This window comes from Amblyomma americanum, chromosome 7, assembly GCF_052857255.1.
Source record: "Amblyomma americanum isolate KBUSLIRL-KWMA chromosome 7, ASM5285725v1, whole genome shotgun sequence".
In the NCBI taxonomy this organism is placed as follows: domain Eukaryota; kingdom Metazoa; phylum Arthropoda; class Arachnida; order Ixodida; family Ixodidae; genus Amblyomma; species Amblyomma americanum.
This window is the reverse complement of record NC_135503.1, coordinates 41,825,757-41,844,680: the sequence shown is the minus strand read 5'-3', so window position 1 is coordinate 41,844,680 and position 18,924 is coordinate 41,825,757. Positions and strand designations below refer to the sequence as shown.

Sequence of the window (18,924 nt, the reverse complement as noted above, 5' to 3'; positions counted from 1 at the left end):
AGCAGCATGAGAATTTAATTTCAGGAAAGGCTGCGTGTGTGTCTGTTTTTAATTAGCTACAAAGCACAGTTTGCCTGAGACTTGCAAGTTACCAAGTCTGTCATTTTGTATTTGTATTGGTTTTTAACTCTTGCTTTGATTTCATCTCTGTCTAGGCGCTGCCTGAAAAGAAGACTCATAAAAAGACTGGCTGCAATGATGATGAGATTCTGGGGGTCCTGGCCCATGAACTAGGCCACTGGAAGCTTAGCCACGTGATTAAGAACTTCGTCATAGGCCAGGTACAGTGTTAAATTCATGTGCTTGCAATTGTGAAAGTACCACCATCACATGTTGCAAAAAATGGCATAAAATTTCGATACTCCCGTCAGACATTTTATAATCACCGTATAAACTCGTGTAACCGTCGCACTTAAAAAAAAAATTCGGGTGTGAATTTTGAACAGCTCATGCACGAATGAAAAAAAGTATAACCCTATTTTTTTCTTTGCTTGCAAAAACTGCTGATGGTGGTGGTGCCTGTATTTCATTTATAGGTCTTTCTAGCCTGTAAACGCTCCATTTTCCCTGAGAGTAGGCTCTTTATTATTAGAATACAGTAACCTGTAGGTACTGGCCAACTGCAGTTTGTAATCAGATTCTTTATAAAGGTGCCATTTTAGGAGTCAAGACATGCTGATCTATACTACTAATTACGCTGTCTGAGAAAGCATCCACACCCCACTGCATACGAGGTGTCTTTCTCAGTGATGTCATCGTCTAGCAAAAGCAAGCCTGAAACCTTCAAACTCGTAGAACTTGTGCTCATAGACCTTGTAGGGAAGGCACTTTGCTCTTGGTGAGATGGCAAGCTCATGCTTGAATTACATCAGCTGCGGGATGTTTGTTTGCGGTGTCAGTTCATGGCACCAGCATCACAGAGGTTACCAAAAGCATCTCAACATTCGTGCAAGTGACGCATTGCAACTCTAGTTTCTACTGGGATTAAGAAACTAATTTAGCAAAGCTGTCATTGAGCAAAGCTGTTGTAATACTAAACGTTCTTCATTGGTACATTCTGTGTTCAGCGACTGCACACATGCTACTCAGAGGAAATGTAGATTAGATTCTGACAAGTTGCAAGCATAATCGTTGCAGAGATTTTTTTGTGCTCTTAAAAGTTTCAGTTGGTGTGTGGTTGCAGTAGCTCTCTCACTTGAGTCAGTTATGCTGCTTTGTTTTTTTGTGGAGATGCCATGTCTTTCAGCTCACACTTCACTTTTGGCGGCTTTTTCCAGGTCCACTTGTTCTTCTGCTTCATGATTTTCTCTCTTCTCTACACGGACGAGCAGGCATACAGGGCATTTGGTTTCTACAACTCCAAGCCCATTTTCATCGGGCTGATGCTGATCTTCATGTATATTTTTTCACCATACAACACGGTGAGTGGACCATACACAGAGCAGTGAAATGTTCTCTTTGAAGGGGCTCTGAAACACCTTCTGAGGAGAGCACATCAACTCGCCCAATCACTGCATTGTGTTGTCATGAACACCTGAGCCAAGCAGTACATTTATACACGCTGCAGAGAACCCACAATCACGCGCGAAACTTGGCGAGCCCTTCCCGGCGACTTTTTCATGCTCGCACCCTCCTCCGTCGCTCACACCTGCGTATACAAGTTGAGAGATGGTTACTGGTTAGATTCGTTCAGACGTCAGGCAGCTACCAAGGCCGCGGCCGCGTAGCTCTGCTGCCGGAAGTGGAGCCGGCAGAGGAGCGCCGACCTTCCAGCCTGCAAAAAGTGACGAGAGAAGAGGGGAAAGGCGCAAACATGCTGAAATTCAAATTTTGACTACAGATAACTTAGCTTCTACAAAGTGCATTAAACAAATACTTGCCGGACAATATTCGTGAAGCAGCGTACTTTAACGTCCCTGGCATACCGTAACATTATTAGAGCCCCTTTCAGAGCCCCTTTAATGTAGTGAGTGTGCAAATATTGCAAATTTCGAATACGAATATGTTTATGTTCGGTTCATATTTGTTTTAAGAAATTGTTATTCGAAGAATATTTGCCAGGGATCGAATACCGCACCGTTTTCATAAATTCGATCATGACAGAACCACAAAATCTAAGCAAATTATATGAAGATCTAGGAGAACAGTAAAAAGGTGTCTTCTTCGATTTCTTCTCTCGTTTATCACATGTACCGATCACATTTGAAGCTGCATGGCTTGGGCCTCATGCGAAATTCTGAAAGTCGGCTTTTCCACAGATGACACCTGATGAGAACAATACGGCTATCACCACCCATTTTGGTCCTTCCATAGTGTGTTGCATATCTGAGTCCACACCCATGGCACTCGTTCTGTCACCTTCACACACAAGTGTTCTAGTGCGAGCTCTGCCACCTCAATTTGGTCAACTGTGATACGCAGTAAAGCCCACTTGAGAAATGTTGCATGAGGCCCCCGAAGGGGCAAGTGAGGTGTCCCAGCAGGGCAAATGGGTGTGTAAAAATCCCGCCTTTTGCATGGTTATTGTAACCCATGCACCTCATAAGTGCACTCAACGGCAGGCATGAATAGTTTAGTAGGGCCCTTGTCGCGAGCCTAACAAATAGCCTGCCCACCTAGTTTTGGTATCTGAGCTTCGCCACTAGCCGGCGGCGACGGTAGCTGTTGGCCTGCGCTTTCACCGGTCGCCTGAACCCAGCTGCACCCCACTTTCGGATGCCGACGTGCACGTCGCTAGTCATTTCTTTTTTAAATTTGTAAAAATGCTCTCGCCTTTCCACGATGATAATGTGTATGTAGTCCTCTCGCTTACCTCTGCGCTGTTTCTTCAGCGCGCCAAAACTGCGTGCTCATATCACGAGCTTTTCGGTCTTGGTCTGCTAGAGCCTTTTTTTTTTTTGGAAAGGAAGGAAAGTATTTATTTTCAGCAGAATTGCAGTACATATAGGATTCATTTCGTGATTACATCTGCTGAGGTTCCCGAGGCAAAAGGCGTCATATGGCGCCTGACATGGCCTCGTGACCTTCACGTGCGCAGCGCGGCAGCGTACAGTGGCAGTAGATTCTAGATGGCGATAAACAGAACTGTCTGACATCAGTTTTACAGAAGATCAAACGCGACAAGTTTCGAAAAGGAAAATATAATGGACAGTAAAAAACAAACATATATATAAGTAATACAGGCAAAGCAGTATATCTGCACGAAAAAACGGACAACCAACAATACAATTGCACATTTTCTTTGACAACACCGACAGGAAGCATAAATAAAGAGGGTTTGGTTTGCACAGGTGATAAGGGTATGGATTAGTAACAAGACTGCAAGTGAAAGCGAGACGTGGTTCCGTGGTAATTTGCGATATCAGCCAAATCGTTTTGGTTGCCTTTTTTGCTTCTTTCTTACAAGTGTGCATTTTGGACTTCGGAACTGTGAACAACGCCCTCATGGCATAGTTTGGTGGCCATACTTGGTGTTACTGTGCGGCATTTCACAATAGTACTTCTTTCACTCGCCTTTTAAAGGAGTAGCGTGTTTTGCTCTCAGATGCGATGGTAACTATTTCTGGAAATGTGTTTAGTAATAATGGTAGCTGATAATCTATTGATTTTTCTCCGTACCTAGTTCTAGCCCCTTGTTTCACGTATTTTTCATCTCTCAAAGCATAACCACTGTCTGGTCGTTTGTATCTGTTAACAAAGCTTGTGCCATGGGATTTTATTTTAAGATACAGGTAATTCGCCATGCTTTGCTGGTAAACGTTCGTAATAGGCAAAATTTTATATTTAGGAAACAATGGGGACGCATGATCATATCGCGATTTGTTTTCTATAAACTGAATGTATTTCTTTTGCAGAACATTCAGTTTTTCAAGATTGCTCTTACCTGTGCTGCCCCACACTAAAATGCAGTAGTATAAACGGGAGAAGATCATCGCGTAATAGAGTTTCTGTTTAAACCATGCCTGAAGAATAAGACTTAACTTGCTGAGGAGGCCAAAGGTTCTTGAAGCATTTATGCGCAGTTTTGATGCATGTTGTGCCCAGGTCATGTGTTCATGGAAATACACTCCCAAGAATTTTTGCACATCCACTCTAGTTATATGAAGGTCCTGAAAAGTTATATGAAGGTCCTGAAGAAGGTCCTGCTAGAGCCTCCTCGTAAAGCTTCACCGCATTTTGGCATTTTGGGCGTTCTTCTTTGGTGGGGGGGAAGCTGAGCATTTTTAAATCGATCTTCAAATAATTTTGGAATTTCTTCCAGTCCCCTGAAATCCAAATTAATGACGTTTTACTGGCCGTCATGTTATTTTTAGTTGTCAGTCTTGTCATTCATGGGTTTTATTTTGTTACTCATTTTGAAGATTGCATTGCAGGTTGGATAGTGTTATGCCGTCTAATCAAACAGTAAACATATCTGGGCAGGTCATATTTCTTTATATGTCGAGCAGTCTAGTTTGCTTTATTTCAGTTGCAAAAGCCATACACTGTTTTGAAAAAAATAAGTGCAACAACATTTGTCTGTTGATCTTCTTCTGAAATGTTTTTCGTACTGAACAGATATTCGGTATTCAAAGCCAATTTTTGGTCATAATCATAGTTGTTTCTCATTTGAAAATTTCGGTTATTGCACACCTTTAATATATTCCTTCTGCTTCCTGTTACGTTGCGTGATTACTATGTATTATTGAGACAATTTTTCTTTCCACATTGCTTTGTTCAATTTTTTGGCAAGTGCTAGCAAGGCAATAGGCTTTTTCATATAGTTCATATAGTTTTCATATAGTTTTTCATATTTAGTTATATTGCACAATTTTTTTTATTTAGTACTTCAAGAAATGCATTACCTTTAATCAACCTGCCTTGCTGGTAGTTACTGTTTTTGTTGCAATGGTAGGGACGGCATAGCACTACTTTTAGTCATGTTGACTACACCTTGCTGAGTTGGGGACTAGTGAACTACTAGTGCTTGTGTACTGCCATGACACCACATGCTAAAAATAGCAAGCCGTATTTTGGCCTCCCAGTTCTAGTTTTGAGCCTAAAAGAAAGTCTCAATTCTTTTTGTTCATTGAATTCTTGTGGAAACTTATGTACTGTGTTCTGTTCCAGCTTGTTGACTTCTTGATGACAGCGTTGAGCCGGCATTTCGAGTTCCAGGCGGATGCTTTCGCACGTGGCATGCATCGTGCTTCATACCTACGAAGCGCACTCATCAAACTGAACCGGGATAATCTCAGCTTCCCAGTCTATGATTGGCTCTACTCAACCTGGCACCACTCACACCCGCCGGTGCTCGAACGAGTTCGTGCACTTGGCAAAGTTGACTAAGTTCCACTGCTGACCCTGAAACTCCTGGACTGTACTGAGTGACATCACTGATTTGCGTGCATTCATTTCATGCTACGTCATAAGCTGTGCAGCAAAAGGCTGTACCTGTCAGCTGCATTTGTAAATAGACAGAACCAGGAACTACGCCAGGAAATTTGTAGTGGGGTGGCACGGAGAGGAAAACCGCGGGGGGGCGACTAAATTTTGGGTTGGTATGGTGCCTCTGTGGCTTTGGTGCAGTGTGGCAATTTATTTCAATATATATGGAAATTTTTTGGTATGGCAACTGCCACCCCTCGCTTCCCCTTGGCGTTTTCACTGGGCCTAAAATAATTGTGTGGCTGTCTGAGAAAACATGCCGCAGTTATAAGTGCATCTCGGCCTTGTATGTTTGGAGGCATGCTATTAGTATGGCATCACTCTTTGTAAGGAGGCAAATGCTGGAATGTGAAATTTAATAGCTAGGTTTGAGTATTTATCTTTGTGCCATAAGGAAGGATGCTTTTAATGTGGTTCATTTTTCTCTTTGTTTAGTGAAAACATACGATGATAGTGTTAGCGAAATATTCGCACTTATGTTATGGTAATTTCTTTATGGTTGATTCATATGTGTCAGTATTCTCTTTTAATGTGGATATGAAAGTTGTTTCAATGTCTTTGCGTGGTAATAAATTTTTTGGTTTAAGTCAGGCAGTCAAGAATGTTGATTTGCAATGAGCTTTGCTAGTATGTTGTCATGCAGTGTTGACAGCACACAGAGGGTTCAGCATGCTCAAAAGGGAGACTGGTTATGCACAAACCTGTTTCTGCAAAAGGAACTCGTCCCACGGCTGGCCTGTATTTAAACACATTATTGTACATGTGTACGTTGTTCGTTCACAAGTTATCAGGATGGTTTGAGAAATGACACGAGCATGTGTAACGAATAATGTAATGCTGTGAATGAGTATTGTATTGAAATGAATGCATAACAAACAGCTTCTCTGCATGGAAGAAAGCAAACTGTGTTTTTCAAAGGGACGAGGCAGGGCATTTATTATATACAGTCCAGCCCACTTATAACAAACCTGATGGTCGTGCGGATTGTGTTCATTATGTCCAAAGTTCATAGTAAGTGGACGTCCTACATTTTAGCCAAAAATACGAAATCAGTCAAAAGTGGTGTGGTGCGTGTCAGCGGACTCAATCACAGTGCTTTGGAAGATATTCAGATCTGTCATGGGCTCCTCCACGAGATCCTTGCTGCCAATGAGCTGCTTTTGGGCTGCGATTTAATCGCGGATGAATTGCCCACGGCAACAGGTGGTAGGTCAGCTGCCTCATTACCATTTTCTGCAGCTTCCTGGCAGTTTGAAAGTGTTAGTATATCGTGTACAGTGGTGTAGTGAATGCATGGCTTTGCGATATCAGTGTCGTCATCCGCACCAACAAAGTCATCCAAGGCGATGCAGGTCCATCCAGCTGTGCAACTTGACAGCCTCGATTGTCATTCCTGGACTCTCAAACCACACACTCTAGGAAAGTGTTCATGATGCATTCTGCAGCAAGTTTGTCATTTCCCCAGTGATAACAGATTTTAACCGGTGTGGTGGCATCTGGCCAGTCAGTTGCTGGATCGTATTGGATGACACAGTGCTGATAAGCCACCTTGAGCATATTCAGTTGCTAGATTTTGCACATGGCAAAAGCAAGGAGCGAAGTTGGCGAGGAGAGCATGGTTACCATTGTGCGGGAAAAAAGCTTGTTGGGCGATACCTAGTTGTCCCCAGCATGAGCAAGACCTTTCTTTTTTTTTTTTCTCTACAAACAACTCTGCAAACAGGTCGCATGTCATCCAAACCTTTTGCATAATGCTCGTAGCACGCGGTAACGTTCGCAACTCCAAAAAGCATCGTGGCTTTCAAGACTTGCAAATGACTGTAGCAGCACGAAAGGTGGAGAGCCGACTGGCAAGCCGCAGCATATCACCTGATCGGCTGGGTCAGGAAGGTTTACTCGTGACCAGAGATGGGCAGCCTCACGAGGACGAGCCCTCATGAGGGCGTCCTCACCCTCGCTTCATGAGGATTGGTGAGGTGAGGATGAGGGAGGATGGGCACATGAAAATTTGTGAGGACGTGGGGTGAGGGAGAAAAGATGGTGAGGTGAGGGCAAGGGAGGGAAGATATGATGGGGTGAGGGAGGGCAAGATGCACTGTCTGTGGGCGAGGGTGGTCGCCGGAACCTTTTTTTGTCTGTGCAGTCCGTTATGATTTCCCATTTTAAAGCGCTACTTCTTAGGGTGAAGATTTCTGGAGAAGACTTAGTTTCGGCAGTCTGGAGGTACACGAGGCGAACACGAAACGCGGGTCGCACACCTTCTCAGTCACCGCGATGTACTACATCGCTGACAATGCTATGCAGAAAAAAGCTCTTTTAACTCAAAAAACCTATTTTAAAAATTGTTTAATGTCTTACGTGGAACACCCTATATAGTGTGCTAACAAGAGGGCACTGGCCAGGCCGTGTGGGTGGCTGTCGGTCCAGCCGGAACTGTGATACCGCAGTCAACATTTTCATTGCCAGCCCCGAGTCTGTCAGATGATCAGAGTGTAGAGTAAAACACGTAGGAATTATACCTATGAAGGGTGTTTAATTTTCAAGTTCTAGGCCTTTTTTCCAGAACGAAGTCCGATATTTCAGCTCGGTGAGGTTTCAAAGAACTGGCTGCAGCGCAAAAGTGCTTCTATGAAATTCCACTGTCAAATCAAAACTGTTGGCGGCGTTGGTGTGGAATTTTTTCATTCACACTGTGAGTAGTTCGGTACAGTCGTATCTTCTTTCTATTTTTTACTTTTGCTGGGATTGCAGCACAGGAAACTGGTGCTGTAATGTGGTGGGCAATTTGACAACCACTGTAGTCTTACCATGGAAATAAAGAAGCAGCTTAACCACTTTGCTCTCAACCATCGCTTTTTCCACCTTGCATTGTGCAAAGTGGTAAAAAAGAAAAAGTTGTACTGCTCTCCAAATAACAGGAACATCTCTTGGTTTATTTCTGTCCCTGGTGAGACTTATGACCACTTAATCCTGTGCCTGATTTTATGAACCAAATTTCTTGCGGGCATGGTAGACAATTGACACTTAACGTTTGGGTAATGCGTAGACGTGCAAGAAAAAAATTGCTGGCGGCTTAGCTTGGGGTTAACCACGAATTATTGATTACCATTATTCAGCCGAAATGCTGCATTTTAGCGAGCGGTTTGATTTTCTAATGACCTGAATAACGTTTTATTTCAAGCGACAGCATTAAAGCCTCACTGCAGCGGAAAGCCGGCATCGCACGGGGGGAATACACTAAAGAAATAAAAAAAAAAACTTTATAGCTGGGGGAGCGGGCGAACCCCGTGGCACTAAATAATCAGTTCCACTGGCTGCTAATCAGACCACTGCGCCATCGCCACAGCTTTTTGTTAAAGCATGGTATTTATTACATTGAAAATATATTCTATCTACATTAACTAAATTATTTACAATGCTTTTATGAAACTCCACGAAACACAACCCAAAAAGACAGCAACAGAGCAGTAGACGCGAGGTAAGCCTGAGCACATCACCAAGAGGGAGTGCCACTCCGGTTTAAAGTCGGTCGGTTCATACACTTCCCTAAGATGAACAATCAGTTTGGAGAAATCTTAACATCCTGCCTGTGCTCGCCAAGGTCTCGAGCTGTGCTTGCAATGTTGTCGTCTTCGTCACGTAGCCACGTTCACGCGTGATAAACTGCCAATCTCTCGCGCTGTAGTTTGAAAGCGTGGTCTTCATCATCTTCCATCTGTGCGTGTGGAAGCGTCATCAGACGATCATACAGCAACCGCACGAAATGGCGGGAGATTAGAAGCAGTGAAATCCAGAAGACCCAGTGCTATCGCAATGTCATCGGGTAATGGTAATTAAGCGACCTGCAAACTTTCTTTGTTCTGAGTCTATTCTGCACTTAGCACTTACTGTAATTGTCATGGTAAACACTACTGAATTCCATGTATTGTGCGATGTCAGTGCATGTTAAAGAACCCCAGGTGGTCGAAATTTCCGGAGCCCTTCACTACGGTGGCCCTCATAGCGTGAGTCCCTTTGGGACGTTAAATCCCCATAAACCAAAATCGGTACTGAATTGTTTTCTAAATATTCTTTGTGTACATAAGTTTTTGTACACAGACACAATGATGTGCTGATTCATTTTAGTGGTGCATATAGATAACAATGAAGTGTTATAAGTGCAGGGCACATGTATGCATGCAGTGAGTGCTAGAAGTAAAGGCAGAGTGATATTTTAGGGCTCAATTCGTAATTACATCTCGGTTTTTTTCTCGCGTATTAGTTCAGACTCGCACACACGTACACCGCACACACACAAAAGTATAAGCATCTAGCCTCTCGTCCGATATGGTGCCTTGAGGGCTTGTCTTGTATGTTTATTACTGAGTAATATCGCCAGAAGTTGGGGACTGCAAAAAATGAATTTTAAAATGACTGTTAGTGAGGATTAGGGAGGGCCAACGATGTGAGGGCGAGGGAGGGCAAGCAAATTATTTGAAGTGAGGGTGAGGGAGGGCAAGATAACTTTTCAAAATGAGGCGAGGTTGAGGGAGGGCAATGGATTCAAAAGTGAGGGTGAGGGAGGAAAAGTAAAAATGAGGGCATTTGTCCACCTCTGCTCGTGACTGGCATTGAAACTTCTCAAATCGCTGGCATCCGCCTGGCATTGGCTGTTCAACTGAGTGGAGCAGTTTCTCTTTCTGCGCTGCCCCTCGTTCCCACTGCTCTTCTCTTATCTGTTCAGACCCTTTGCACAGCCGGCAGACAAACCATGCATGGTTTGACCTGGTACGCCGTCTGCATGCCTTTGGCTGGTGCTGTCAGTAGTTTCGATGTCGCCATTTTATTGCCCTTTCTGGGTCGCCACACTCTAGTGGGGGAGAGGTCTTTTAGAGGGCTGTGAGCCGGTCTTCAGGCGCTGCACTTGTAGGATGCATGAGCGTTGACAGCTGGTCAGAGCAAGCTTACGGCGCCGCATTTGCTGTCACCGAGTGGATACGGCCACGGTTTTTTGTTGCATATGAGATGCAGTGCCATTGCTGCGATATATACTTTGACAGTACCACGGCCCTCGTTCGTAATAAGCAAGCGTTCACTATTACTGTGGCCTTTATAAGTTGGCTCGGCTGTAGTCCACACGTTCTGCATTCCAAAGAAATGGTGTACGGTTGTGTTACTTTAATTAAGAAGTTTCTCACGCAGTGCAGCGTTCAGTTTTTGTTCAGCCTCCACTGGCAGCAACCTTGTGTCATGGATTTCATTTGGTTTGTTGCTTTCTGTGCACGCATGCAGAGCTTTTGTGGAAGGAATTTCGAACGCCATCAAAGGTAGATATGCGGAGTGTGACTTTCTATGAATTTATGGATTTCACCAATTTTTCATTCAACTAAAGGTTTTGCAACTCCTCAATCTCAGGAGCACGCCATTTTTCAGTACGGCCCTCGCCAGTGGCTACGCAACATACGCCACCAGTGCACTACTGGCCTTTGTGCGCTGTCGTAGAGGAGTGAAGGTGGTTGTTGACACCAAAGGTGCACTGCAGTGGAACCTCGCTGTTACGTTTTTCACAGGACCGCGGTAAAAAAAAAAACGTACCAGTCGGGAAACGCAGTAGTCGGGAAGCGCACGCATTTGAAAAAAAAAAAAAAATGTGCACCGTTGCCTGCCCTGTTATATTTTTATGGCGCAAGCCTTACTTGCCCCATTGAGCGAAAACCCCCGTCTCTCTCTCTCTGTGTGCGTGTGTGTGTGTGTGTGTGATAATAATTGGTTTTTTGGGGAAAGGAAATGGCGCAGTATCTGTCTCATATATCGTTGGACACCTGAACCGCGCCGCAAGGGAAGGGATAAAGGAGGGAGTGAAAGAAGAAAGGAAGGAAGAGGTGCCGTAGTGAAGGGCTCCGGAATAATTTCGACAACCTGGGGATCTTTAACGTGCACTGACATCGCACAGCGCACGGGCACCTTAGCGTTTTGGCTCCATAAAAACGCAGCCGCCGCGGTCGGGTTCGAAAGACCAATTCTGCTTATATGGGCATTAAACCAATAGCTATCGCGCAATACCCTTAGGGCGGATCGGGGGCCGCGGCACAGCGGCGACTGCCTTCACGAAGTTAGCGCGCAGATCAGGAGAGGTGCGTCAGCGTAGCGGCGGCGGCTACGTAGAGCCATGCAGAGGTAGAACTGCCAGCTGCGTGGAGGCAACGGGTTACATCACGCCGCAGCGCGCGGCGGCTGCGTTCACAAAGTGAGCGGGCTGTCTTTTGACTCCTCACACGTAAGCAGCCTGAACTTTCTCTGCCGACGTTTCTTTTTTACTTCTAGTAAAGGGAACATATACTTCTCTGGAATCTGCAGTGCTTTGAGGCTCTCGCTATCATTCGCATGCACAGAAGTCTTAAATGACCTGCAATGATTCTCTGCATGCCTGAGCAGCTGTTGGTATAGAAGAAAGGCAACAGCGCATAAAGCGAACGCACGGAGCGGGCGACGTTTGGGCACGCATGCGCGCTTCTGCACTATTTCCGTGGCGGCCGCTTTCATCCTACACAGTCCTCCTATATGGAAACCTAGAAATCGCATTTTTTAAGCTTCAGGCGACAGGGAAAACGCGGGTGACAGAATAAACATGCCTCGGGGCCGACTTGCTCAACTTCATCTCGTGCAGCGCTGCCCGCATGACGTTTGCTGCGACATAGTTTCGTTTTCGCGCTTTCGGTCATTCGCGCCCGCACTACAGCGGCAATGGAACTGCACCAAAAGCCGCAACAACACCCACGCCGCCTGTAGGTGCGCTCTGCGTCGGCGTGGGTGCAACACGCCGGAAGCCGTTGGACACGGTGGCGGCTAAGCGCCGATGGAGTTTAAAATTGCTTTAGTTCCGCTGCCGTTCCGCGCGCGCTAAATGTAAGCTGTCAAAATGCCGGCACGGGATGAACCATTGTCGCGAAGTGATATTCGCGACGTAGCGTGCGGGAAAGCAGCCACAGTAGCGACGTATACAGCTTAGTCTGTACTGCAGTGGGCTTCTATGCGAGATTGGACGGGACTGGCTCACGAAAACGTAGCAGCCGGGAAATGGCAGCACCCGGGAACGTAACAGCAGGGTTCTGCTGTGCTTTGGTCACCTCTTCGTTGAACGCGGCGGTGCATATCGACCAGGTGTTCCTTCATCTTGGCAAACGGCTGGAATCGAGGTGGCGCGACGTGTGGGCTCCGAAGTGGGTTAGACAAAATGTCACAGAACTGCAGCTTCCCCAGTGCTTTAGCCGTGTGTTCACGTCGTTCATCAAATCCGTCATCTTGTATAGGAAACGCACCCTGAGACAGGAAATTCAAAACTTCAATTTCGAGGCAGGCAGCGCCTTTCATTTCGATTAACGCAAAGCATTGTAGATTCTGTGGGATGTTACGTCACAACCCCGCGCGATCGTCCAGCTTTTAATTTTGTTAATTAATGGCCTATTTCAAAATTGCGAAGCCAGCTTCGCCACAGCACTGCATACTTGTGGAAGAAGCAGTTTCAGGAACGGAGTGCTAGCTCAGCTCCCGTGTTTTCTGTCATAGCTAGAATACGACGGCGTGATTCCCGTGATGACACCCCGTGCACTGTCGAGCGCTAGCGCGCATCAGGAACTTTCCCCGACTTGAGCCCCACGACGCCGCTTTGCCCAAAGAGTGTGTCTTGACGAAGCATCCTGAACCATCAGGCAAAATGTATACGAGAGGGTTTCACTGAGGCCTCGCTTCCAGAAAGCGCGGACGTCGTATCTTCAAGCCAGCTTGCATAATGTGAGGTTCACTATGAGGTTCCTGCACAATATTGGAAGCGATCCGCGACAATTTTTCATGTCGTTAAATTCGTCCATGTCCTCTTTGTGGACCTCTCTGTGCGCATAAAGTTTGCAGCAGTTCTGTTCTGTGCCGTGATAACCGCGCGACCGCGCTGTCTGTCCAGTGTTACGATTTGGCGGGCGGCCATCCTCAATTATTGCACCGCGGCTCAATAGCAGAACTGGCTGGCTGCATTGCACGGCAGAACGCGACTTGCAACTTTTCGTGTTGAATAAAAGCTGTCGCAGGGCACCACGAATATCCAGTGTATACCCCGTTAACATCGGAACGTCCATGGGCCACATTGGATGTCTGTAGGACGTCTGCCGGACGTTGTTATTCGGCAATACTCGAAGTCCAGCATTAGTAAACTAACAGATGCCCGGCTGATGTCCGCTTTTGGACATCTGCCGGCAACGAACCAGTGGATGTGCCACCGCGGATTCACTCTTTCTGGGCATATGAATTTGTCCAGCATGGGCGCGGTCGGTTGCACTTTTTTTCTCTAACAGTATTAATGAGTGCATTTTTTTTCTCTGACAGCTGTTATGAGCACATATGGAAGATTCAGTTTCTAAAGCGCATTGCCACGTTTTGTGGGGATAAATGTTTGTTATCTCAGCATGAATTGTAATTTTCTGAGCTGAAATGCACCGTTTATTGTTTTCGCCGCCATACTTTGGATCACCAGGGACATCACTTCCAATCCTGTCAAAGCCAGTCAGCCATGGATGAAGGAAAAATTATTTTTCCTCCTTGCATGCAGTCAGCAGTGGTGTCAGATACCTACACGGCCTCTAGGAAACCTTTTTGTGTTTGCTGAAAAATCTGCTTTACGCATGCTTGCCAGTTTCACTGTGCTGTTGAAATACGCATTCTCCATATGGAGCGTGCATGTTTCAGTTTAAGCCAGACTAGAATAACATAGGCGGACAGTTTTAAAGAAGGTGGCGCAAGTCGCAGGTTACGCTTTAGACAGAATAAGTCTGGACATATTGGTTGCTCATGCTTAAAAAGAAATAATAGCGCACAAAAGACATGGCGAAGGAGAAGACACAGACAAGAAAGGCACTGACAAGTCCATGTCTTCTCATTCGTCCTGTCTGCTTTTGTGCGCTATTATTTCTTTTCAAGATATCCAAGGACACGCATAGCTTCAATGATGATACTCGTAACATAGAAGGTCGAAGAGAGATCATGAACCACGACGACGTGCTCAGTTGCCGAACGCCATAACCACTTAGCCAATCGCATGAGTTGTTTTCGCTTTGTTCGGACGGATTGAGAGGCGATGTCAAGAGAAGGAGAAAGAGAGAGAGAAAGACAAATGGAAAGGCAGGGAGGTTAACTAGGCAGCGCCCGGTATGCTACCCTACACGTGGGAAGGGGAACGGAGGGAGAGATAGAAAGGGGAGAGAACAAAATGAGATGATCCCTTTTCCACATGTCCGTTGGCCGTTACTTGCAGGGTACACAGGGCACACACTGATAGTTCCCAACCTTGCACTCAGTCCCGAGTCCTTCAAGAACTTGAAAAGTGCCTTCAAAGCTGTCCTCTGCTATGAAGGCTTACTCCAAGGACCCAGAATCTTGGCTTCAGTAAGGGGCCGAGAATCTAAACGGCGGAGTGTTGCAGCCAGGAGGGCACGCTCACGCTGAAACCGAGGGCAGTCACAAAGAAGGAGAAAGAGAAAGTTGTTTTCACTATTACGCCTTGCGAGGTGCTGCATCATGCCCCTCCTCGGCCAGCACTTAGCGGCCACACTGAGTGCGAGTGCGATGGCTGGCTTAACGGGGCCGTGCTGAACCAAAAGTGCGGAAGACACGAGGAGTAAGCACGCAAAGAGCGCTCGCAGGGTATTTATTATGTGGCGTAATCCGATCCGTAAAGCACTGGAAGCCACACGCTCGCAAAGGCGGAACGAACCTACTTCAGTGCTCTCTTTCATCCCGCATCCGCGAACAAAGCCCTGGACGCGAAAGCTCTTCGGTAAAGATGGAAACTAGAGACATCAAGGAAGAGCTCGAAGCTTTTCCTGGCTTCAGCTTCTGAGAATCGGCCATTTTACATCCTCTCAGTGATACGAAATAGTCAAATGCGCAGAAGAAAGTGAGGATAACATGAGATTTCTTCTGAAGAAGAAAAAAGAAGAAAATAATTGTGCCCAGACTCGCACCGCAAAGTTGACAGCATTGGGGGAAAAAATACAGCTGAGGATTTTACGCAAACGGAGTAGTAGGTTTAGAAGCTCAACATTCCCGCGGATCAAAGGGACGCCGTTGTGGATGACTCGGGGTTAATTCTGGCAACCGTAGACTCTTGACGTGCACCGAAGACTCTGACGCGGATGAATTATCGGTTCAAGTCTATCGGGTAAACGCCACCACTGTCGGGTACCCATACTGGAATATTGGAATGTTGTAACGTACATTAATGTAAATACTGAAGGTAATTGACCATTCTTCCTATGCGTAGTAAAATATTTCTTTTAGAGTTGTTCCATCCCTCGCATCGCAATAGTTAAGACTGCCATATAAAACCAATGGGGGAACGTTTCTCAGGATAGCAAAGAAGTTAATAGCAAAAATGCAAGCCTGGCGACGGGAGGTTTGCGGACATATCATTGTTATTGTGAAATGTTACAATATAAGAAAAAAAATGCGTTCACAAACTCTTTCGCATTGAAAAATACTTTTGTCCAGGATTTCTGGGTATGGAACATGTGATCTAACGCTAAGAAGAATTACTGCGTCGGTACTGAGCCGCTGTGCTTAGCAATTAGTTTAACCAAGATAAACGTATCAAAACTTTTATGCTTCAAGCGGCGCGCTTGTAGTCACGTCTTGCGAGCCTGAATTTAGGGGCACTTGTTTAATTTTTATGTTTTGTTTATAATTATTATAGCGTCAGCTGTATAAACCTAGTTGCCTCGGTTCGACCTCGCCGGTGCCGTAATCGTCCTGCCCGCATGCCCCAGTTTGCAGGACAACTATGTAAGCTGCCGACTCGGGGTCATGAGGCGACGGGAGGGGGATTTATCCAACGGTGAAAGTCAACTTAGGCTGGCGAATTTGAGCCGTAGGCCCCAGCCCAGGCCGTGATGTTGAATAATAATAATAATTGGTTTTTTGGGGAAAGGAAATGGCGCAGTATCTGTCTCATATATCGTTGGACACCTGAACCGCGCCGTAAGGGAAGGGATAAAGGAGGGAGTTAAAGAAGAAAGGAAGAAAGAGGCGCCGTAGTGGACGACTCCGGAATAATTTCGACCACCTCGGGATCTTTAATGTGCACTGACATCGCACAGAACACGGGCGCCTTAGCGTTCTTCCTCCATAAAAACGCAGCCGTCGCGGTCGGGTTCGAACCCGGGAACTCCGGATCAGTAGCCGAGCGCCCTAACCACTGAGCCACCGCGGCGGGTCCGTGATGTTGCGCACATTTTTCCTCTTCTGGTAATGTAGAGTACACTACTCCTAAGATAACAGCCACGAGTATTAATTCCCGAGCATTGATAGCCTACTGCAGCTATTTGTGTTTGTTCAGTAGGAGTCATGCGTGACGTCATCACTCTGTTAATCCCCTTCACAAATCCGCTTTCACTGATCACTCGTCGTCCTTCGAAGTAGGTGACACTTTTTTTTCCTTTTCTAAGGCTTCCCATTACGTTTTTGCGCATGTAATCTGGACCTTCGAAAATATGACTGATGTGATTTCAGGAATGAGTACGCGTTGACAATTATAATCCTAAAATTGTGGACCATTAAATTTCTGAAAAACGGCAGCCTGCAAACAGGGTTGGATTCGTCCTCTTGCATCGGGCACACCAAAAGCGCAAGATATCGCACTGTCGCTTTTTGCTACGGTTTCCCTTTAACAGATGAGGATCCTCATGGGCCATGACAGAGCCAGTGAATTCCTTCCTGTCGATAGCATCATCAATTTTGTCTCTGTTGCTCTGTTATAGATCTGTGCTTCTCCGCTTAACTGCAGGCTGCAATTCTTTTTCTCTCTCTCAGCCTCCCTTCGCATTAGCCCGGCATGGTTGCAGGAAAGCATTAGCCTCCCTTAGCGACATCGAGGTCTCCTTCGGGATTGGCCCAATCACGACATCTCTCATGCAGTAAATGGCGCAAAACATCCCTGGCCCATTTCCGCGAATACAGAAGTGCACTTCGAGCTTGTCCGCTCGCATAGCGGTAATTACTTGCCGTCTTTTTTTTTTTTTGATGATGCATTACCTGCTAAGAGCGGTGACTGGATGGACCGGAAAGCGCATATCACGTATATCATCTGTCGACGTATCGGCAACATGGACAAAACGAAGTACGTATAGGTTGACCTGTGATACCTGATTTAATATCTGCTGGAAAGGAACCAACACAAATACAGGCGTGTTTCCAAATAATAAAGAAAAAATAAGAAAACCTTTATCCGGCCTCCGGGCAGTAGTTTCCCTCCTTTTACTTGTCAATTCGGCGCGGTTCAGGTGTCCAACGATATATGAGACAGATACTCCGCCATTTCCTTTCCCCCCCCCCCCCCCCCAAAAAAAAAAAAAAACCAATTACTTGTAAATTGGCGTTTATGAGCTCTCAGATATGCATGCGCTTGAAGAGAGTGGATTTGTTTCAGGTTCCCTGCAAATAATGTTATCAGGCAAGCTTGTTTCTCATTGGCTGGTGCGTTCGTATGTGATGTCATTGCACTACTATTGATTATAGTTATAACTGAACAGTCCACGAGCTCCTTGACCGTTAATCACGGGGCTGCTGTTCGTGAAGCCCGAGGCATGTCCTTACTTCTCAATTGCTTCGTCCTTGTTCACACTGCGGATATTATGTCTGTCTTACGTATTAGGCCTGAGGTTGAGTTTGAGGTGTTGAATGCTACAGGTGGGGTTAGCCTTGCTTTATCTGCCGGCAATTGCTCCACCGCAGCGTCCCTTCGATATTAACAATGCCGCATCTACCCCTCTCCGCACGAAGTACGGTCGAGACAATGCAACATGCGCTTATTATCCTTGTTTTCCAAGTAGAATAACATATTAACTGGACTGCTGACACAGTCTTAACGTTTTGGACTTATGATTAATTTATCTTTAATGACCTGCTAAATAGTAATGAGTTCTCTAGCGAGTGTTTCAGAGAAAACTTTCAAAAATTCCTAAAAATTAAGAATTCGAAGCGGAAAAAAGTGTCTTTTTTTCCAGTTTTCGCTTGATTAACTTTTTCGTGGGAGAGGCTTAATGTAGTCATCTGTCGACGTATCGGCAACATAGACAAAATGAAGTACGTATAGGTTGACCTGTGATACCTGATTTAATATCTGCTGCGGGTCCTTGGACCCAAGATAATAAATTTATTTTTGGAATATGGCGGAGTGCTTGACGCACTCTGGCACGGGTCGGCCCGGTATTGCACTGCTTCAAGGATCGGTCCGACGCATAATAGCGGGCGCCTTTTCTATCTTTGCTCTCCTATCCTTTAACTCCCCTACTTTCAGCACGCGGCAGCGAGCGTGTTTCGGCTTGAGCCAGTAGGCAGGCCCGTGCATTTTCCTTTTCTTTCTTATCAGCAACAGCAGCAGCAATTGGTTTAATTGTTTTTTTTTTGGTGGAAAGGAAATGGCGCAGTATCTGTCTCATATATCGTTGGACACCTGAACCGCGCCGTAAGGGAAGG

General features: G+C 45.7%; 1 protein-coding gene across 1 annotated transcript in view; it reads left to right on the top strand.

Moving 5' to 3' along the window:
• The window catches only part of LOC144098957 (CAAX prenyl protease 1 homolog), a 14,428-nt gene extending 8,407 nt beyond the window's left edge, over positions 1 to 6,021 (top strand). Inside the window, exons 8-10 of the mRNA XM_077631945.1 lie at positions 156 to 281; positions 1,278 to 1,421; positions 5,110 to 6,021. Coding sequence (XP_077488071.1) covers positions 156 to 281; positions 1,278 to 1,421; positions 5,110 to 5,328 — 489 coding nt within the window. The 3' untranslated portion in view covers positions 5,329 to 6,021. The remainder of the gene's footprint in view (positions 1 to 155; positions 282 to 1,277; positions 1,422 to 5,109) is intronic.
• The last annotated feature ends 12,903 nt before the right edge of the window (positions 6,022 to 18,924 follow it).